General features: G+C 45.6%; 2 protein-coding genes and 1 long non-coding RNA gene across 13 annotated transcripts; 2 read left to right on the top strand and 1 right to left on the bottom strand.

The window, feature by feature from the left end:
• Positions 1–310: 310 nt before the first annotated feature.
• Positions 311–8,132, bottom strand: LOC117229308 (uncharacterized). 6 transcript variants are annotated; one of them, XR_013034859.1, is made up of 7 exons: positions 7,995–8,132; positions 5,457–7,925; positions 3,699–5,381; positions 3,431–3,625; positions 2,120–3,341; positions 658–2,011; positions 311–598 (listed from the first exon to the last, which is right to left on the bottom strand). It is a non-coding gene; the product is annotated as an uncharacterized LOC117229308 (long non-coding RNA). The 6 variants fall into 6 exon arrangements; XR_013034860.1 differs by having other exon boundaries at positions 311–2,011; positions 2,120–2,824; positions 3,115–3,341; XR_013034862.1 differs by having other exon boundaries at positions 311–2,011; positions 5,457–5,709; positions 7,691–7,925.
• On the top strand, positions 1,393–4,400 carry LOC117229306 (alpha-tocopherol transfer protein-like). 2 transcript variants are annotated; one of them, XM_033485724.2, is made up of 7 exons: positions 1,393–1,526; positions 2,747–2,891; positions 3,142–3,301; positions 3,434–3,614; positions 3,706–3,891; positions 3,973–4,078; positions 4,149–4,400. In XM_033485724.2, exons 2-7 carry the CDS (start codon positions 2,753–2,755, stop codon positions 4,307–4,309), a joined length of 933 nt encoding a protein of 310 aa, XP_033341615.1. In that variant the 5' UTR covers positions 1,393–1,526; positions 2,747–2,752; the 3' UTR covers positions 4,310–4,400. The 2 variants fall into 2 exon arrangements, with proteins under 2 accessions (XP_033341615.1, XP_033341616.1); XM_033485725.2 differs by lacking the exon at positions 1,393–1,526 and having other exon boundaries at positions 2,678–2,891.
• On the top strand, positions 5,297–22,454 carry RhoBTB (Rho-related BTB domain containing). 5 transcript variants are annotated; one of them, XM_076526542.1, is made up of 15 exons: positions 5,297–5,505; positions 14,256–14,620; positions 14,757–14,860; positions 14,929–15,126; positions 15,390–15,597; positions 15,662–15,904; positions 15,967–16,052; positions 16,141–16,285; positions 16,348–16,482; positions 16,820–16,843; positions 17,195–17,342; positions 17,413–17,543; positions 17,621–17,863; positions 17,936–18,084; positions 18,161–22,454. In XM_076526542.1, exons 2-15 carry the CDS (start codon positions 14,441–14,443, stop codon positions 18,393–18,395), a joined length of 2,229 nt encoding a protein of 742 aa, XP_076382657.1. In that variant the 5' UTR covers positions 5,297–5,505; positions 14,256–14,440; the 3' UTR covers positions 18,396–22,454. The 5 variants fall into 5 exon arrangements, with proteins under 5 accessions (XP_076382657.1, XP_033341611.1, XP_033341610.1 ...); XM_033485720.2 differs by lacking the exon at positions 5,297–5,505 and adding an exon at positions 8,563–8,703 and having other exon boundaries at positions 16,159–16,285; XM_033485719.2 differs by lacking the exon at positions 5,297–5,505 and adding an exon at positions 8,563–8,703.
• Positions 22,455–22,463: the final 9 nt, after the last annotated feature.

Raw genomic sequence — 22,463 nt, 5'->3', positions numbered from 1 at the left:
CGATGACTTGCCTCTGTCATCTGCATCGATAAGCGAGCTACTACTGTATTTGTCCAGTATTCGTTTCCTTGGAGAACGAAGGCCTGGGGATGCTTCGTTCATTTTCGTCCTCGCTCTTTTGCACCCTCCGCGATCGTATAAAGGTGCAGAAAGCGGACAATGCGCTGAATTTTGAATAATAACAGCTTATTCGAATCACTACCGATGCAATGCTACGCTTAATAGATAGTAAAAACGAGCGCCATTTTATTCGGGTAACGGGCAATGATCGAATTGCGTATTTAAGAGTTTGATCTCACCCCTTCCGCTGTTTCGTTTTAAGGGTTTATTGTAACTCGAACACTCAACATTCGATATACCGTATAAACGTATTTAATACAGTTAATTTATATTTCAAGTTTCCTTCGACGCCGGTCTCGGGATAATAATCGTACGGTGATTAGGATCCTTCGAGTCATTCGGGTCAGGAGAGACATGGTTTTCCATGGTGTTGAAGGAACAGTGCAGAGGGCTGGAAGCGTTCATATCGTCTGCTGAGATTCTCATACCTCGACACTCGTTCGGATTTTCTCCGGAAGCACCGAGAAGTTTTTGATAACTACGAACACATAATTAATTAATGTTCTTGTACAAGGTTAAGGGGAGCGATCTCACCACCTTGAGAACAGAGTGCACCAAATGCTGGTGAGGTAAATGCCGTTGGGTATAGACAGACAATCGAACATTTCGCAAGCGTCGCGGACCTCTTCAATCAATTTTCCCGTCGCTCTAACATGTCTGGTAATTTTCACAATTTATCCGAGCTCTATCGTGTATCGGCGAGCTGTCGGCCGAGCGTTGCCAACTTCCGTTCGCCGAGCTATCATTTTCTAATCGTCGAAGCCAGCAATTACATTCGCCTACACTTTGGCCTTGCCGAAACTTATTCTCCATCCTAAAATAATCTTTAATAACCGCTTCTAAAACCGTCATTACATTCTCTATTTGCCAGGAAGAAGGCCAAATCTTCGCAAAATGGCGGTTCTCGGTAGATTTCTGCGTCCTTGAAACTCGTCAACGTAAGACGAGCAGAGCCAAATGTGCAAAATGGTATTGTTTCGCTATGATTTTAGATTGACGAATCTTCGTCTCTTGGTTCTCACGGTGTTCTTCGTGTCTCCACGACCACCGTTGCGGTCACATAAGCAAAATCCGTTCACGTAGACGGTAATGCGACGATTACGAAAACCGTGCATGCACCTTCGACACGTTCGCGCCCAGAGAAAACAACGCGTTCGGTCATTTTCCTAGGCCCGCCTTGTGTGCTATGCAGGATGGTGGGGACCACTCGTGGTCTCCGGAAGAGAGGAATCGCTCTGGGCCGGATCGAATGCCGATCGAACACTCGGTGCAGTTTAGAGACGTTCGCCATAGACTCCGCATACAGTACTCTTTTTTATCCGCCGAAATTTCTTCGCGATATTTAGTGACAATTACAGCCTGCATTCATACCGAAATTGGTGCGCCGACGATCGTTCTATTTTCGGGTGAGTTGAACAATCCTTTTACAATTTTTTCTAATTCGCTTTTCAGCATTTCGTATGTTTACATAGTTGAGATCTTATATTTCATATTTTTTTATATATCTTGAAAACATAAATTTAATTCATTTAAGCTTGCACGAAGAATTAAAAATGATTTGCTGATTTCGGGGCGTAAAATGTATCCTCGTATTCTTTATTTTCGTGGTGACGTTTACGTGTCTTTTTACGATAGTCTCATCAATTTCGCTCACGTACAGCGTCCTTTCACCCACAACATCCTATTTCTCAATTCGAAATTGCGCACTTTCTACGGCAAAGCCACATCGATGTACTCTAGATTCGGCAGTGATGCAACCGGCATCGAATTCTGGTCAGGTGTCAAGTCCCTCCAGGCATAGTTCTTCTACCGTTTCACCTTCCAGCTTTTGTAATTTGCGCAAACCGTCGTTGAAAATGCGATCGCAGTACTCGACAATTTTTGTCAGTTTCTAGAATCCCAGAAATTCAAATTAAATTTTCGAGAATTTTTCGAAGTTCGTCGAAGTCTCTTGTAACTTTTAAAAATCTCAAAAGTCCTAAGATATCGTGTGGCGTACCAAGAATAATTCGTTATGGCACAATCATGCTAAGCGGTCCTGAAAACACGCGATCTCTAATTCTATTTGCGTGCGCGCTTCATTTTACCAGCCATTTGGTAATTAAAAGGTTGTCAAACACACGGGTATTGACATATTACGGTCGGAGCGACGTCATAGGTATCGTATTAGCATTGAAAAATTTCGCTACGCCGATACATCGTGTACGATATCTGAAAAATACTTCAAAGGCAAGTAAACATGAAATTAAAGGAACCTCGAGGAGGTGCTCCACTCGGTGCGCAAACAGGCTGGATGATGCTGCGCGACCAACGTCAATATTGAACAGGTTGTGATAGTGATCTTTTTCTTTCGAGGATCGGTCTGTCGTCGCCGATAGTTTTCCACGGATACTGTAACTTTCGAGAAAGATGGACTGTCAAACAAGGACTGTCAAACAAACGCACCATCTTATTGTAAAAAATGATCTAATAGTAGAGTAGATCATCAAGTATCATAATTCTAGACTCAAAACTGAGCTTCAAATTCGCATTGAATTCACTGTAAACTCTTCAATCGTTTTACGTATTATTAAGAAAAAAATAATAGGTGATGCGAGAGTGAAAAATATATGTATGTACTTCGCAGGCCAAAATGACGCTGTTGCCGCCAACCGCTGCACAACAGAAGCGTATCGACGAAGAAATTCCAGTAGACTCAAAAATGCTGAAAAATGACATAGCAGCGATTAGGGAATGGCTTTCGAAACAGCCTCATCTGCCTAATCATATGGGTCCGGTCTATTTCACTTTTCTATGAAACTATCGACTCTCAAATCCTTCGAAGACTGCTGAATCTATTACCTAATAACGAATTTGACTAGTAACTGTCTTTAACTGCTTCTAATGGTAATCAGATATAATACTCTTCATGAGAGAGATGAGTGTCGTTATGCATTCTGCTATTTGTAATGGCAGAATCGTCGCTCGTAAACTGTAATTACATATAGGATTTACAGAGAGATTTGGAATGATTGATTCCAGATGACGCAAGACTGGAGAGATTCCTCTTCGGCTGCAAGAACAGCATCGAGAGGTGCAAGATTATTTTAGAACGATACTTTAGCGTGCGCACGGCGATACCCGAGTTCTTCTCTCTACGGGATCCGCTGTCGAAGGACATTCAAGAATGCTGCGAATCCATGTAACTCTTTTTACTCTCTATTTTTTTTGGTTCTATAATCCTGGTAAAATTAATCAACTGTTAGATCAAGTTCAAAAGATTTATCTCACATAATAAGAGCTTAATTATTAATTAGTCTTCGTTTATTACCAGATATTATTTCGTCCTGCCATCCCTGACAGAAGAGGGGCATCGTGTCACTGTTTTGCGATTACGAGACACGGCAATAGACAATTTCTCCATACAAGCGATTTCCAAGAGGATCCTGATGGTCCTGGACATGCGCCTGATGGAGGAACGATGTCTGTCCAACGTGATGATCATTGATCTCGAGGTGTCACTTTTCTCCAAAAATATAAAACAATTGTTGCATTGTGTTGTTCCTCAAATTAGAATAAACTGATGATGTTAAAATTACTTTTTAGGGGTTCAGTGTAGTACATTTCTCAAAGTGTAGCCCAACGCAGAGCATCATCCGGAAGTCGATGCTGGCAGTGCAAGATAGTATGCCATTCCGGCTTCACCGAGTCCACTTTCTCCACGCTCCTGCGTTTGTGGAGAGTGTCCTAAATATATTCTACCCTCTGCTGAAAGAGAAACTCGTTCAAAAAGTAAGATTAATTTTCAAAATATTTTTTTTTGTCGATTACAATATTTGAAAGGAACACTACCCTCTCTTATGGTAATTTTAGTTTCGCGTGCACACCGGCGGTGGAGAGGAGCTGCATCCTTTCATGGATAAGGACATACTACCTAATGAATATGGTGGCAGAGCAGGAACTCTAGAAGACTTGAACGGTTCGTTGATTTTCATTGACTCGAAGCGTCCCTAGATTTCTTCATTGTGATCGATTGTTAATCGTCGCAGATTCTTGGAGAAAGAAGATCGAAAAGAACAGGGACTGGTTCCTGCGCGAGGAAAAGCTCAGTCGAACAGACGAGGGTGCTCGATTGCCAGAATCCAAGTCGAGATTGATCAAAGAACTTGATGGAATGCAAGGTTCCTTCAGGCAGCTGAACATCGATTAACAAAACAAATAGAACATTCCTGTCTTACTACCTAATACCATCTTTTATATCGCTAGTAATTAAGAAAGATTAAACGAGTATAGAAACTCAACATCTGCTAAAAATAAGTATACTTTTCAATTACTTGGGATAACCCTTGTGTAGGCAACCAGGCATACAAGTGTAGATTTACTAGATTGTTTTCAAGATTCCTATTTTGATTCTGCTGAGACGATATTGCATGAATTTATAGTTATAAACAAAATTTATACAAGAGTGCTTAAACACTAAAGCTCTTTTATACATATATGCATTTTTGTTGCCTACAGAAGGGGCTCGATAAAGCAGACTACTCGCTAAAAGTCTGCAACATCCGCCGCAAGGTGGCCCCAGCAACTGTTTTCAAAATTTCAAGTCCGCGCGAAACTGAAATTTCTTAATCTATCGACGCAACCGTGAATTTAATGTCTCCGAGACTCCTGGACTGCTAATTACGTATAAAAATTTTGCAAAGAATTATCAAACAAGTCTCTAAGGTAAGTTAACGAAGCACGAGACCTCGAGGACTCGTAATTCGTGTCAAACACGGGTTCGGCCTGTATCGAACATTGTTGCATCGTGGTTGCAGGGCTTCCGTCGGCAGAACTCAACACTGCTAAACGAGAAGAAGCCACTGTAATACGCAGCAAACACTGGATGAAGTACTTGAAGAGAATCGAGGCATCCTCGAGGAAGGGGGAACAACAAAAGGATAGCCGTGCCACAAATACGAAATTGTCTTGATTATCTTGAACGCGGCCTTAGACCGTTACTTAGCAATTGCAGCGCACGACCACCTCCAGACACTTAAGAGCCGCCTCGTTCGGCGTGTCTGTTCTCTTTCGTGGCCGTTTAACCGACTTGATAAGCTAATGGTGGCCCGAGTCAGGCCACGGAACAACAGGCATCGCCCGGAATCCCTTTCGACTGCTGGCATACGCGATTTCACGATTACTCTCGCCGCTGCTCTCTCGTTCTTCGGTTTGAGACAACTGTGTGCGCGGCAACGTTCCCTCCTTTTAACAATATTTGTACGGTGGACATGCGACTCTACCTGCTGGAAAACAAGCATTATCAATTATCATGCAAAGGTGCAGACGAGAAGACGCGACGCGCCGTATTTTCCTACCGTCATTAGTGGAGCCAAGACGTGCGCGCTAGGCGACAATCAGCAATCAGTAAGCCATTCTTTCTGTATTTTATTGAACAACGATACCTTAATTCTACTTGAATAATGCTAGTTCAGCAGTGCGACTCTTCCATTTTATTCAGTTGAAGGCCTGTGCATCTTTCTATATAATTGATAGCTTGTATTTTTCTTTCGCGACTTCAATAGTTGCCCGAGTTGACCAGTTTCGACTTAATTAACACGTCTGTCTGTCCTGGAATCAATTAGAGGATTATTATTCACACGCATGAATTTGTTAGAATTATTGACAATTACAATATCATAGAGAAACTGTTACGTTATCAGCATCTGAATAACAGTTCTCTGCTACGCAGAGAGTGCGTCGCAGTTTCGGTACAGAGGAAATCTCCCGCGATACAAACACAAGGTCGATAAAATTGCGGCGCGAGTTTCTCGAGCTCGGTAAGCTCGCCTAAGCTTTGGAATCCGTCGTTCGGTATGTATAAACAAATGATCGTGTTCCTCTAGCCGGGCAAATTAAATGACCTAGCATTACATAAGCATTATGCCAATTACGCGGGCGTGTGTGTTCTTAACGAGCCAGAGTCGACGATTAATTAATAATTGATGGAACACTACTGGTTGTGTGTGTGTGTGTGGAAAGGATTGTGTAACGATGGCTTTGCTGCGTTCTTAGTCGTTCCCTTTAAATCTATAAAAATTAAAACTTCCGAAATTGTTTGAAGCAGATATAAATTCCTTTCATTTTCTTCGTGTACCATCCTTGAAGAAGAAGAGCTGATGCGTTGACCAAGTCGATTGGATCGGAACTAGCATTTTAAAGTGTTGGAATTTTAAATAGTTAAATGAACGGGTCAATCAATTAGTTCGAAAGAATTGGTCGGTTTCCTAGGTATAAGATAGTCCTCCTGCCGCACTGTACAGTGCGACATGCAGGGTGGATTGATTTTTCGCCCCCTGACGTCACGCGAGGCCAGCATGCGCGTGGTGGTTTGCACGTAGAGAGGGAGGGAGGGCAGGGGAGAGAGAGAGAGAGAGAGAGAGAGAGAGAGAGCGAGAGAGAGAGAGAGCGAGAGCGAGAGAGAGAGAGAGAGCGAGAGCGAGAGAGAGAGAGAGAGAGAGAGAGTGTGTGTGTCGCGGAACGTCCTGACACTTTTTATTCCCATCTTGGCTATACGCTATTTTTGCGTAACAATCCGGCGGCATCCCTTTACTGAAGTCCTACGACACAAAGAGGCAGACGTACTGTTGCTCGGGGTCTGAACCCCCTAAGCCTATTAATCCGGCCGATAAAAAATTACTATCATCCCCAGAGTCTTCCCCGTAAATTAATTAAAGCCCTAATTGAAACCCTGGGGCACAGGCAGATCGGAAAAGCCGCGAGCAAGCTTCGTAGCCGGATAAATCCCCTGGGACCCCAACCCCGCCGAACCCGTTCAATGAAACAATTTCATCAGAAAAAGAGAGCTAGGCAGCGGTAAACGTCTTAGACGGCAATCCACTGCAGAAGAGACAGAAAGAGAAAGAGGGAGGCGGTCGAGTGGGTGGTGATAGACGAGTAGTTGTGGCTCTGTGCCACAGGATGCGGGGTCAGCGACGAGTTCATTCAGTGTCGCTTCTCTCCTCTTCGCGAGCTCTTCGAACCGCGCCCCCTTCCCGAATAATCCGTTCCTCCTGACACGTGACCAACGAAGGGAGGAGTCCGACAGTGGTCGTCGATGAACCATCCGGTGGTCACCAACGATCGCTATATCTCGCGTGACTCCCCTATTCTGCCTGAACATAGGGGAAACGAAGACGCTCTAAGCGCGTCCCCCACCATCGGTTGCCTATCACCTATACGCTATAGCGCCAATTCTCGGTTCTCGCCGTCTTCGTTAGCAGTCTTCTGCTACCCCTTTGTTATCAAACTAGTCTTCGTTAGCAGCGGTGAGTGAAGAAAGTAGGTAGGACCCCAGCTAGGACATCAGGCAGGTCCAAGACCGCGGAGCCGAAGCAGGACAAAGTGGGCACCAGAGAGCTAAATTTCGCTCCTGGATTGCCCCATGAAACTGCTCCGGCTCTCGCCAGGAGCACGGTTTACTCCCGTGGGCACCGACTTGGACATGCCTGACCTGGAGCATCGCTTAGAGTGCACAGGTGCCACCGGGATGCATGTCTGGGCCGCTGCACATTTCACTCATCAATATCTTATAACATGCAGCTCAGTTTACCAACGTTTTAGGAGCAACATTCGAGCAGAGGAGACTGTATGCATGCTCGCTGAGCCGGTTGTCCGCGCCCAGGGGCCCACTGGCGTCACTCTAAAAAGAAAAGTCAAATAGAAAGTTTTCAGAAGACCAACAAGACACGTGGATCAAAATTTCAACACTTCACAAGCTGCTTCGATCAAATACAAGGCTCCAGACAACATCTTGTAGGCGGCAGTGTTTCCTGAAGAGTCCACACCTGCAAGAGACAAAGTAGATCAGGTCTGAGAGTACAAGGTGCAAGATCATCGAACGAGAAACGTCTTACCAACGCGAGAAAGAGTATCAGGAATAGAAGTGGCATGCTGAGACCAGCTCAGCAGCTCACTGCGAGCCGGTTGGCTCGGTGGTGCGATCTAAATCCGCGATCGAGCCCCGTGGCCCGTGGTGGCGCGCCCCTCCCCACTTCTTCGATTTGCCAGGACGTCAGCTGGAACTTGCGTGGTGCGTCCTGGGTGTGCAGCGTGCCGCTGCAGCTTCTAGTCCATTGTCGCGATTCGAGAGACGACCTGGCTGAGGGAGAGAGACGAAGACAGAGCCTAGAAGTGGAGAAGAGGCCGAATCTAGAAGAGGAACAAAGAGAGGGAGGAAAAAAGATATAGAGGCCGACGGTGAAAGCCGACGATCGGTGTTCTCCGATCGGGGTCTGTGCGTCGCTCGACGTCCGACGCTGTCAACCGTCGCTGTCTCCCTCCGGAACGGATCGTGTGCCAGCGTCGGGTGCGTGTGCGAGGAAACGTGATTCCGGTATCAGCCAGTGGACGGATGTTGCGGATGTTCCGTGGCGTTTCGAAGCTGACGCGTGTCCCAGCGCCGCGAGTTCTCAGACACCGGGCCCAGGGTTCTTTCAGCCGAGTCCAGACCGCGACGGTCTAGTGAAACGGTTTTGATTTGGTGCAACCGTGTGACCAGTGAGCCAGGTGACCTGCTGCATAACTCGAAGAACAGCCTACGACAAGCTGACGCTTCCATCTTCGGTGAGTCCGTTGCACAATGATCGTTCCGCTATACCTCCAATGCCTGCCACTCGAATATTTTTTTTGGATTGATTCGGCTAATGCGTTTTTGACGGTGCTACCAGGCGGATTGTTTCACTATGATAGACTCCGTCCTCGCTAGAACGTCACGCAGAGCAAACTGCTCGCGGTTCGACGCTGTCTCGGTCCCTCCGACACGGTTCCTCTCTGTTCCTCCGCTGCGACTTATGTAAGCGTCCCTGGCGCAGTACTGTGCTGATTCTTTGTTACACGTGGATTCTACGGGTTCTTCGTGCTCGTTATCCTATGATCGATCGAGTCTGGATAGATTAATCGGAGAGACTAGAGATGAGAATTATTGGGGAACGATACCAGATACGGTTGACCTGGTGCAAACGCTAGAAATCCTGTGCTATATTTGTAAATTCATTGTCGTTCTCCGATCGAAGTTTCAATCGGATAAATCCTAAGTGCCTACCTAAATATCTTCGATCATTCGAATCGCTTGCCCCTAATGCAAGCGTCCTTAAACTCGATGCAGCCACTTGCGACCTAGACCCTCTACTATTTACGAATTCATCGTGCCAATCCTCCGGCCACTCGAGCTCGTCATCTGCGGATCGATTTAGGTTTAGTTAGATTAATCGGGTTCTACATTGCTTAAATCTATCATTACTGTAGGAATCGTTGGTCTTCAGTAGGTTCTCAAAGCTGACACAAACTTCAATCAACCCAGTGCCTGCGCTATTTCCAAATTCATTTTTCTACTCCTCAGCATCCGTGCCCCATCTCGAAGTCAACACCTAGCCACTGGACTTCCGTTCTCCACGAAATTATTCAGCGTTCTCCATTTTCTTCAGCTAATTCTCTCAGACGGTCGGGGATCGTCTAGCTCTAGATCTAGTCGCGAGATTCCCCGATTACGTGTTCTGGTGCAACAGCCAGAATCTCGATCGGATCAGCACGTGCTGCGTCAACAGCTGATCAGACGACGGCGACGTCGATTAATGCGAGCAATTAACCGTCAAGGATGATTGCCGCGGAAAGGCGATACTGGTAGGTTGACCGGGTAGGTCGCAGAGAACCCAGTGGCTCGTGTTTCACGCTCGCCGAGCGACCGTAATCGCGAGATTTCGCGATCAGCAGCTGAAAGAGGTCGCCAATAGAGCCTACCGTTTACTTAATTAATGCGGCTGACGAGGAACGGCTCGTTGACCCCGCCGATTCTTGGTCTTGGATCGCCCTTCGGATGAAATTGATTCGCCAGCGGGTACGGACCGTTCTTGCCCAGCTCTTGTACAGACGCTAACCTCCTTTCCTATATTTTTTTCTCTTCACGATCTTCTCGCCTGACCTGACCGCCAGTTGTTCTGCAATGCGTCAGACGACAACTGCACGCAACGCGATACCGTTGACAGAAAGCATGCGTTAACAGAGAAATCCTTGGACTTCCACTTTTTCGTCGTAGGCAACGTCCGCATCGGGTTCCAAAATTATAGATAATTATTTCCCATTGACTAAGTACTTCGACTCGATGATAATGAATCCGTGTGGTCTAGGAGTAACCTCCAGCAAATTGCAGTTACAGCGAACAGAATTTTGGTTCTTGTAAATGATAGTCCCGACAGATGAAGAGTAATTTACAACTTTATCCAAGTCCATTGAACCGTTCTACGGATCTTGTGCAAGCTACAAGTGCATAAAGATCTGTAGTCTGTCTATGAAACACTTTAGAGTCCTTCCAGAATCGAATCAGCAAAGCGACAAATTGATCGTCTGGAATAAGAAAATTGTTAGTCAAGTTCCTTGATGAGTTCCGTAGAACTGATTTGCTTTGTTAGCAGATTGTTCGGACAAAGTTTGCAGCCGAGCAAATTTCAAAGTGGTCGTCAACAAGTAGGAAATAAATCGTTCACTGTATGGAATTCTTGGTGTCGTCTGCAACAGCGGATCAAGGTCGTTCAAATCTTCCGAGTCCTCTCGATCCGTCGACGCCTGGAAAAACGACTCGATATGGAACAGCAACGATAAAGATTAATCCCGTGACAATGTTAAAATATTGATCTCCCCCCTCTTTTCTCGTGTCAAAGGAACACTTGAGAAAGTGGCTCGTTTATTTCCCTTGTAATTGCATTCTACGCGCATTTATTCTGCGGAATCCAATTAACGTGGGTCTGTGCCCATTCAGATCGTTAATTCGACTTAATTTCTCCTTGCCAGAGAACAGTTATTTTATTTAATAAACATCTAGGACCATTGAACAAGACTGCAGAAGGATTAATCTAAGAAAATAGAGAGCGAGTAAAGCCGTCGGGCTGTTGTTGCTAGTTCAACGAACAAGTTGGAGAACTAAAGGAAATATTGGATTCCTCTTACATAATCCAATGCATGACGGAACTCGCTCTCGTCTAAATAATAAACTGGCGAGTTGCCAAACGACCGACTACGGTAGTCCCCGCTTAATAGACGCATTTTTTTTAGCTTCGAACTAGTCAACCGTTCCTTTTGTTTCATTTTCACATTCCAAGATTACACTATAGGATACAATAGCCATAAAATTTCAGAACGCCTGTCTCTCTTATCACCAGCTATAGTCTCGAGCCATGAAACGAGAACTGCCGCATTTCCTCTCTCAGATTAGGCAGTTTTCGAGCGGCGACCCACTTTTCACTGAGTTTCATTCAAGGCAGGATGCGTAATAACTCGAGGCACACTCACCGTGAATGAATCCCAGGCCAGTACTAATGCACATTGTCCCGGAAACTGCGATTCAATTTGCATTTCGGACCGTAAACGCGAAAGAAACAGGACGGGACCATCGATCGGAGACGGTTCGACCTCGGCGGAGCGTGGAACTCGGGGATTTCGGCGGTTCTTCGATTCTCTGAACGTTCTCCGCTCCCTGGAAATACGAGCCCGGTTGAATATGTTCGGAGAATCCGGCGTTTTCAGCGAAACGGTAAACGGAGTATGTTTGTTTAAGTTCGAGGCGTTTCGGAGCATATACGCGTGGTCATTTCTGGGTCACGCTCGCCATTGACGCTGTCCGCTTAACGATCGCGCGATAAGTTCAAGCGCACCGTCATCAGGCATCTATTTTCCTGAATCGTTGATCGCCAGCCGCCAGTAATTCAGTGTAACTGCCCCTTGCACCACGTAGCCGTGAAATGCATGGAATCAATAAGACCTTGCCAGAAGTTAACGACAACTTCTGAGGAGTTGCGATGTGACGCGCGACTAATGGACGGCATATAAATAATTATTGCTTCGTTTTGCTGACGACGGAACGACCAGCGGACGACTTGTTATTCCTCAACACTCGGTGGGCTTACCCGTGAATTATCGTCCAGTATTTATCACCGTCACCTTCGTTTCTTCAAGCGATAATTCCTCGTAGACTGTAGAAAAACAAAAGCATTATTTGCTCAGTAGGAAAAAAGCATTCTTTGGTAAATTTTATAGCAATCTCTACTAAAATGGTTTTATACTTTACATTCCATCTAGCGTAGTCTTATCGCACCTAAACGAGAGATTCGATCATTGGAAACTAGTTCTGCTAACTATTTTCCCCTCCTCCAACGGACATACGCCGGTAGAAGTGACTCCATAATTGGAGAGGAGGGTAGACCTGTAGAAATAGTAATGCAGGAGAATAGTTTCGAAGTTGAGTTTCTGTAGATAAGTGAATGAATTCAAGTTGGAACTCTAGCGCGAAATGAATGAATAAGTCCGCGAAACAACTTTAGGAGATAAAAGTTTGGCAAGCGAGACAGTTGGAAGATTATTTCCATAATCGGCCCAGCCACCGAGCAATCCATTTCGCGGAAATGTGGCCGCGCTGATTGATAGGGCCGGGTTCTTGCCGTTGGAATGGCTTCATTCACAGTCCAGTTTAAAGAAGGCAGCGGCTGTATCGAGCGACCGAACTTCGATTTTCCCGTCGCGACACCCACCGATTGTTCTGCATAGACACGTATAGACGACGCCGTCACCCGGCACTATCGACGCGTCTCCTCACAGCTTTCACAGTAATAATATAGGGCAAAGATAACGATAACGTCATGCCTCTGTTTAACCATTCAGGTGTCCCTCCGCCCCCAAGGAAGGTAGCTCAAACCACGGGCGTGGCTCTTATCATCTCCCAATTAGAAACTTCGATCAGTTCAATTAGAAAATTGAGGCTGAAGAATGTACAGTAAACCGAAAGCTTCGTGGAGCATCCATTTCTTGAAACGGCATTTAAATAATTTTGCCTTCCTCCATCAAAACGAATAAAGTCGCCGGGTGGTCTCGCGTTCAACGTCGAAATTTCTCCAAGTACATAAATTGTATTGGACGCGTATCGCGAACTGTCCAAGGAGGTTCACGTACATTTCCAGGGTCGGATTTTGGCAGAAATCGGTGCAAACAGGTCCGAGGTTTCAGTCGGAAACAACTCATCTAGAGACAGAGTTCTCTCCGTGTCTACGCGTTATTTCAGGGTTAAGGTGATATCAAGATTGAGGCTGAAGTTACGAAGGTTCGATACTAAATATAGAGGAGACGCTTACGGGGTCAAATCAATAGGCATCCTGCGTGCATGTATATGTATATGCACGGTGCCTGAACGTCTGAACGGTGCACGGGGGCTTGAAATACCCACGCCTACACGCTCCCCGTGAATGATCTCGCCTGAGACCATGCCTCTCTGCCCTACCGTATAGCACCTTGACGTACTTTAAATTGCGCCTAGCTATCTTCTGTAGCCCTCCAACACCAGAACTCCTTTCTCTTCTACGACACTCGGGCTTCCCTCGCTATCAAGTTGATGGGGTGAGTTCACTGAAAATAGTACAATTGATAATGCTCTTTCTCAAATATACCGCGTAGATTTTATTAATACCTTTCTTGGACCGAAGACTTCCATTCCCACTATGATAACATAAATCTAGATACTTTCAGTCCTAAGTATTGATAAATCCTGAACTCCTAAAAACTTCTCCTTCCGTCCCTAAGATAGTAAGGGGTAAATGTAGAAGTATTAGTAGAGCTTTCCACGATAAATCCTTGGCTCCCGAAGAATCTATCAAAATGTTTTACCCATTAGTTTGACGCTTGTCTTCTATGCTGTAGCAAATGGCAAAGTGTCCCGCAGGTTGGGGGTTGCAGCAATCCCCCCTGCGTCACCTGTAAATCCTGGAAAACCAACACACGAGAGACGGACTTTGTCAGATCCCGTATATAGATTACCGAGAACTCACCCCAAGCGGAAGAGTATACTTGTCACTGGTCGGCTCGGCGCGTGTATTACACAATTTCCCCGGAGGTAATCGCTCACGCGATTCGCCGTCGCCAGCGTGCTCACGTGAGAACGTACCCTTTTCCGACGTACACTTGGTGGTTCGTTTTTTTTCCCTCTCTTTCTCTCTCTCTCTCTCTCTCTCTCTCTCTCTCTCTCTCTCTTTCTCTCTAAGCAGCTTAGCCGCACGATAATCCGCAACGATTAAGTCGTTTCGTGAATTCGCAGCCAAGGGCATCGCGTGCCCGCATCCACTTTACCGGATTTCGGTCAGTTCCAGGATCGTAGAGCAGAGCGGTAGCGGGACCTGGGTCTGATCCTCGGCCGGGATCGGATGTGGTGGACGTGCTCAGCCGAGGAAAGGACAGCGGTTCAACCGACGACGGAGGTAGCTGAGCGTTGTCCGGACGACCTGGCACCTGGACGACCGCGTTGGATGACCAGGGGAGATCGTCGGTGATGGACAATGAACAACCGCATCAGGAGCTGGTCAAGTGCGTGGTCGTCGGCGACACAGCGGTCGGAAAGACCAGACTGATCTGCGCAAGGGCCTGCAACAAGCACGTGTCCCTGTCGCAACTGTTGACGACCCACGTGCCCACCGTCTGGGCCATCGACCAGTACAGGATTTACAAGGACGTGAGTCTCGCTACCCTCTACAGAAATCCTTGGAGATTCTGCGGAATCTAAAATATCGTCAATATCAGTATCAATTTGATAGCTTCATTCACTTCGTGAGAAAAATTAGAGAACCCAACACGGGCTGATGTTCCAGGTCTTAGAGCGATCTTGGGAGGTGGTGGACAACGTGAATGTCTCGCTGCGATTGTGGGACACATTCGGTGACCACGAGAAGGACCGTCGATTCGCGTACGGCAGGTAAAACCATAGATCAGGATCGCGGACGATCTCGAAATCAATTTTGAAACATCCTTCTCGCTGTGCAGATCAGATGTGGTGCTGCTATGCTTCTCGATCACAAACCCCGTGTCCTTGCGGAACTGCAAAGCCATGTGGTACCCGGAGATCCGCAGGTTCTGCCCTCAGACGCCAGTGTTGCTGGTGGGGTGCAAGAACGACCTGCGGTACATGTATCGAGATGAGACATATCTGAGCTATTTCCGGGATCGCAGTCCTTTCGTCAGGTAAATATCAGCCTCGCCGAAGATGCTGACACCTGGCCTCTCAGCGTCGACGGTCTCGAGCTTACGTAACGTCGCGTTCCATTTAAGCAACGACGCTGAAATGGGATTAAGTGAGCCTTGACATATGCGGTACAGCTCCCCGGGGAATCTTCTCAAAGTTCATCGTGACTTTCAGACTTTTCCCCGTCTCTCGGGATTGCTTCAAGTTGTGTTCTTGACGTTTCATCGATTTTAATGATACTAGTTTGGTGTTCTTGAAACAGAGCGACGAGGAAGAGCGACCTGGTGATGCCTGATCAGGCCAGAGCCGTCGCAAGGGAGCTGGGCATTTGCTATTACGAGACCAGCGTGTTCACCTATTACGGTGTAAACGAGGTCTTCGAAAACTCGATACGCGCCGCGTTGATCGCCCGACGACAGCAGCGATTCTGGATGACGAACTTGAAGAGGGTCCAGAGACCACTACTTCAGGTGAGACGACTACATTCAAAGTGCTGGGGTTTCTCTATGAACCGTCCTTGGTCTTCTCGCGCAGGCTCCTTTTTGTCCGCCAAAACCAGTGCCCCCAGAAGTCTGTCTAGCGGCGAGCACGTATGAGGAGAATATGAAGGCCCTCTGGGCGAAGCCGGTTCACACGGACGTGACCTTGATCGCCGGAAACTGCACGTTCTCGGCCCACAGGTGTCTCCTGGCCGCTGCGTCTCCAGCGTTCCATCGGCTATTCACGATGGAACTTGTCCACGAACAGACGCCTAGGAGCTCCAGTGAATCCAGCATGGTATGTTTCATTGTCCATCGTTTCTCTGCTCTTTGAGATATATTTTCTTTGTTCTTCTTAAGGTGAGCACGTTCGGAGAGGCGACTGTTGGCGACTTTAATGACGACACCGAGTGTCTGATACGCATCGACCAGTCAAAACCTTCAAAGTGAGTCTACTCGAGCAAACGTGTTGCTAGTTTTGTCCTGCATGATTAGACGATGCCGATGGAAACTTTAATCGACTTTCAATTCAAGTTCTGAACCCTGTGGCAGGATTTGGGAGCAGCTGAAACGGCGTTCGAGCTTCCAGGTGCTGCCCACGATGGACAACCAGAGAAAATCTGCTGGGGCGACGAGGGAATTGAACCATCCTGCCTTCCAGAATATTCGTGTGTGCCTGGTAAGTATACGGTATTGTCTGTGAAACAAGTATATACGATAATTATTATCCTTGATTTGCAGACTGAAAGTACAAACGGGGTCCAGCAACCGACCACCGTGGTGACGCTGTCGAAGCTGATTTCGCCGCAGGCTATGCAACAGTGCTTGCAGTTCATTTACACGGGCAGCTTGGATAAACGTTATCACGATCTGCAAGTACGTTGTGCCGATTGCATTTTCTAAAGTGTTGGGCAGGACCACTGGAAGCAGACCCTGAGCTTGGCGTAGGGTACACTCTTTGCAACGGTACCCGTGAAATGTTTCCTACTGCAGTGCTTAAAATCTTTAAACTCCAAATGTCCAATTGTGGCCCATGTCAGGTGCAGGGTCTGTTTAATCGCGACCGAGGAAAGGATTATGATACTTACTTTGCCGGGAATATAGCAAGGGTGTACAGAGATATCACCCTCCATTGGTGTTCGTTGCTTAATTGATGTCTTTAAGATCAACGCCATTACGGTACATGGCAATTAACGCGGCTCTATTCTTTCAGACAGCTCCTATCGGGCTCTTACTGGTTAGTACAATGTGAAATACGTTCGCTGAATACCGGCACACCCATGCACACGCACGTAGTAGTGTCTCGCATAGTTGTCAGGGTGTCGATTCCAGAGAAATCCGTTAGGTTATCACCATAGTTGTCGTCATCCTGGCATGTTCTACTTTGTACCCACGTTTCTTAGAACAGTGATAAGACCATGTGGCGTTCACGGATGCATGGAAAACGCTTCCAGTCCCTTACATTTGATGGTTAACGATCGTCCAACTGGGTATCTCAACTTTAGAAAGGATCTCCATACCGCATTCCCCATGATATCATCATGTCATAATCATATGTCAATTAACTGCAGCGTTTTCTTGATCGCAGGAGATCAGACAAGCTGCCGAGTTTCTAGAACTGCCCCAATTGCTGATGGTGCTAGGAACGTTGCAGTCTAGAGAGTTCAATAACGAACTTAATAACAGGTACAAGCAAGTGGTGAGACAACGGCTAGAGGACATCTGTCTGGAACAAGGTAGATTCTCTTTTCAGCCGCATTAGATTTCAAGATAATATATTCTAATATTGAACCGTGCCTGTCCTAGGACTCTTCGCTGACGTGGTGTTCGACTTGGACGATGGAAGCGTGCCAGCTCACAAAGCGATTCTCACTGCCCGCTGCGATGTAATGAAAGCCATGTTCTCCGGCGACTTCCGTGAAAGTAGCGCGAAAGTAGTAAGTACTTCTGCCTGGGGTAGATAGCTCGGATTGCTACCGCAATACATTAATCTGATTAACATCTACAAAAACAGATAGTGTTTCCTGGAGTACGCGAGTATACGTTCCACAAGCTGCTATGCTACCTCTACACAGACGAGGTGCCAGCAATTTCTTCCGGCAGGTGTTTGAACCTCTTAGAACTGGCCAATCGGCTGTGTCTACAACGACTGGTAAACTTAGTCGAGAGCAGGGTAATCGAAGACCTAGAAAGGTTGTCTCAGAATGAGGGGAATGAAGCGGTGGAGAATTGTCTGAGACTGCTGGAACCCTGCAAGGTCAGTTTTTCTATTCTTGATCCGAAGAGAACCGACCGAGCAATCAACTATTTCCTGATTCTCGGATTATAGTTGCACAATGCTGATCAGTTGGCGGATTGGTGCATGAATCACTTGTGCGTTAACTACAACAAGCTCTGCAAGATGTCTCCCAGGAGCGTCCGCCTTCTTCATCCGGAAAATCAAGAGTACCTGAACGAGCATCGATGGCCTCCAGTATGGTAGGAAAAATTCATCATTTCACAAATAACTTGATCCACCTGAAGTAGTTTAAAAATATAATTTCCTGTTTGTTAGGTACCTGAAAGACTACGACTACTATCAAAAATGCTTGGCGGAACGGGACCGCGAAAGCAAACCCACCCTGAAGAGGAACCGCAACCAGTCCGGCTGCTTGTGCTTCTCTGGCTCCAGCAAAACGAGAAGAGAGAGTAGCGGAAATGGCGGCACAGCGTCATCAGCCTCGAATGACCCGCAGGCCGAGCGACCTCTGTTCGATTCGTCGATAGAATCCGGTGAACAGGTTGTATGACAACAGCCTAGCGGCTTAAGCCGCTCCGTCAGATTCATTCTGATCCTACCCGTGCTCATGGTCTTCATATGCACCATTTTTACTATTTTGATACTGCTACAGATTTATACTTAAGGGACATTTAAGCAAAAAAAAAAGAACACCGACGAAACGATATATGCACATGATACCCCGATAATCAGAAAGTCGCCCGACCCTGATACCGGGGCCTCCTCTATCAATATTTGTCGCACGTGACCGGATACCCTTAGCTGGCGCACGTTCTTTACCTCGGAGAAGTCGGGCGGTAGATTTTCTACGAGTCGAAAACGCGACGACTGTTCCTTGGGAACTGGTGTATTTTTTCTATGTGAACATCCTCCGCGCTGTCGTTGGGACGATGATGCACGGCGCTATTGTCTTTCGAAGGGACTTCTCACACGGGCGTCCATCGTTTTTTAAAACGAAACAAGCTGGTGCCTTTTGTTGACGACACGTCTTTGCCACTAAAGCGACCCCCATAAAAAGGTGCAGCGTTGCCACCTGAACGAAAAAAAAGAAGTTTCACTTGTTTGATCTGTTGAGTCGTTCGGACGTAGAGACAGGAGTCCTCGGAGTGACTTACACACACATTCGTCGACTTTAATCAAGCAGAGAGAATTTTTTATACTTTGGATGCTGGTCCTCCTCGAGGCTTCCCTGGTCGGGTTTCTCGCGATCAATAATGCTGGTGACTTTAAACGACACGCCCCGTCCTCTTGGAGAGATTTTTAAACGTATCGAAAACTATTTCCAGTCCATCCTGAGTTCGAAGGAGTCATCTATAAGATCGCAGCCGCTGTTTATGCAACCCGACGTGCAAGCGAGCATGTCTGGTTACCTGACGAAGGGGCTACTTCCATAGGCGCGGGAACGTTGCGGTGATTAAATTAATGCGTCGCCACATCTTCCCTGAAAGGCAAAACAATTAAAATCTCGAGCATTATTGACCAATCTAGCGGGTATAGACGTTGCCAGTTCCTTTTGCCCATGGTTTTCGATTAATTTCACTGGAAACAAGCAAGGAGAATTACGGTGAAAATCAATTTTAATTCGTGACGTCCGAAATGGAGCGAACGATTCCCATCAGACGATAAAGATCGTCGTACTTTTATCGATGCGTATTAGACTGAAGAAAACGAGCAATAGTCTTAGCCGGTAGTAATGCGTAAAAATTACGTCTGTATAACGATACCCAAAAAATGGTACCGTTTGTTAGTCGTGTAAGGAAACATCAGACGTTGTAACGTTTTTATTGTCATTTGCACGATATTCGATGTCGGGCCTTGCTTCAACCATTCTGTTCTCCCTACCACACGACCGAGGTTACAATTCCTTCGAGTGCTAGGAGACTTCTCGTATTTGTACCATTTTGTAACGATCTACGGAAACACTATTGTCGATTACCTTTAAGTATGGACGGGTGCAAGTTTATCGGGTGCAAACAAGATATAGGACCATAAATAGAGATACATTCGTCTTCTTCGTCTAATTTTTATACTGGGTAGCGTTAATTCGTCGTTTGTCTCTTAAAAATATTCTATTCTTTGCTTCAATTGTCTCAGAACTTACGGACCACAATTCGAAATCTCTAACGCATCTTCGATAATGAACAATACATTGTATAGATGGCTAAGTCACTCCTCTATCTCGTTTGCAAATGGAAACTGGGGATTGTCTAATAGTGCAACATATCGATCACGGTAAACGATTACTACTAGAATGACTAATTCTGGTAATAATAATTATTTACCCAGATTACAAGAGAAAGGGACAGAGAGAGAGGGAGAGAGAAGATTTATCATGAGTCTACTAATGTTCATAGGATATAGCGCGAAGCTTAATCAGATGTATCTCCATGTAAAAGTTATTCTACACATACCGTGTCTCGCATTATCTCGACGAATTCTATTTTCTAAGTGCACAAAATTGGTACCCGCATCTCTGAAGAAACGTAACCTCGCGTTTTAAAGGGCCGGTCGTGATAATGTTCTCGGAAGGACAGGGATGTGACCTGTAACGTTAGCGTTCGGTAACTAAACGGTGTTTAATCATTTGATACTTGTAGTTCATTCCTTCGCCGCAGTTGTGAGCGCGTGAGATCGGTTAATGCTGGAGCTCTTACTATTCGAACTTGTTTTTGTATACTCAAAAATACTGGAACTTCAATTTGAATAGTCGAGCACTCAAATTAAAATCTGAGCATACGTTCGAATACATAGATTTCACTTGAGTGTGTATCCGAGTACTCAAGTTCGGATGAGAATCATGGTAAGAACTCTAGTCAATACATTCATTGTTGCAATATGGAAGAATGCTTGAGAGACAGTGAGAATGGGAGACACAGCGAAGGAGAAAAAAAGATCTGTGAATCAATTTTAATGCAACACGCGGAGTATGCAAAAGACATGTGTAACTGTTATGCTGCCATAACTACTTTTACACTGTGTAATCTGTGTAATAAGCGAGCGAGTAGTGATGGGTACGACATTCTCAAACAACTCGAACAATTATGAAAAAAACCTTTCCTATCATCTGCCCGCCACTTTGTAATTCGTCGAAGATCCGGTAGACAGCGGTGAGACGATAACAGAGAAGGACGAAAAATTGTGTCCGTTTATTTAATCGACTTGGATCACCTATCGAACCCATCGCTACTTTTACGAAAGAAACAATACTACACGTACTGTCGTAAGATGCGTTACTGCCTGAAATTCTCCAACGGAAACGACGTATGCAGGATGTCCGTTTTGGCGAGGGTGAGAATAACGTCCCACTTGTACGCTACGTCAATTTCGATGTCAATGTTGTCCTTCGTCGCTCGTGAATGTATATTTTGTACTGACATTGGTAACCGTAGAATTAAGGATACGAAGACAGACACATAGAGCGATAGAGAATCGATGATGTTTCAATTTCATGTGCATTTTAGACGCGATCGCGATGAGAGTACGTTGAGAAAAGGCGTTTGCGGGCGACAGAATTCCCTTTTTCATGAGATATATCGTATACGTCGAAGGATAGTTGTGTGTATAGGCGCATTTGGGGAAACAAGGATTTTGCCGCCTCTTCAAAGTACTTAGGTGCGTTCTTCATTATTTTCTTGTTTGAATTTATCTAGCCTTTCCGCGCTCGCAAGGCCTCCAATCCTAACTCGACGCGTTCACGACATCTGTTCTCGAATCGTGCAAACTGATCGATCTGTAGAAAGTACTTGCAATGTGTTGCCAGCTCGGTCGGTAATAAGTAACTTGGTCTCGTTAAGAATTTAAGCATAGCTTAAGTCGTTTCAAACATTATAAGATTGTCAAAGCATTTCGTATTCCGTGGCCGACGAGTAAAACGTTCAGCTATGACAAATGGGAATATTCGTCATACGGTTACATTCAATTGTTTCGACGTGCAACGTTTCCTCCGTAGCGTCGCATTTTGTCGATCCTCGTTAACATCGTGTTACCAATTCGAAGCGCGGTAACGATTTGCCAGCCAATGAAGACGAAGACACAACCGCGACTTTATGCAGGAAATACTGTATTCGAACGGTGATGCGATTAACGCACTGATTAATGCGGGTAAGGTTTATATTTCACGCATTCGATTATTCCGTTTGCTTCGATTATACTCGACAACCGCGAACAAGTTGTCTTTTTTCGAATACAATTTCAAATTTGAATACGTATTACATTAATAATGACCGATAAACAATTGGTATATGATCTTTCTAATAACTCTCAATTTTACAAGCAACTTTAGAGGTCACGCTCAGATTCGTATGAAACAAAATTATAAAAGAAACTGTAAACAATCGTTCGGAAGTCTTGACCGACAATCCAAAACGATTTCCAATGTTGATCACGATCAAAGTCAAATGACGATGTCTATTTCGAATTTAATTTTACCTGCTTGAAATAAAAGCAAAGCTGTATATACGTATGTATGCATGCCGCTTCGAGAAATATGATTTTTATCGTAAGCTAACTTTTAATATTCTATTTTCAAATGCACAGGTGATAAATAAAACTAATTTTTAATTAAACTTCATACGTGGGG

Source organism: Megalopta genalis, chromosome 15 (assembly GCF_051020955.1).
Source record: "Megalopta genalis isolate 19385.01 chromosome 15, iyMegGena1_principal, whole genome shotgun sequence".
Taxonomy (NCBI): Eukaryota; Metazoa; Arthropoda; class Insecta; order Hymenoptera; family Halictidae; genus Megalopta; species Megalopta genalis.
This window is presented reverse-complemented; position numbering and strand designations above follow the sequence as displayed.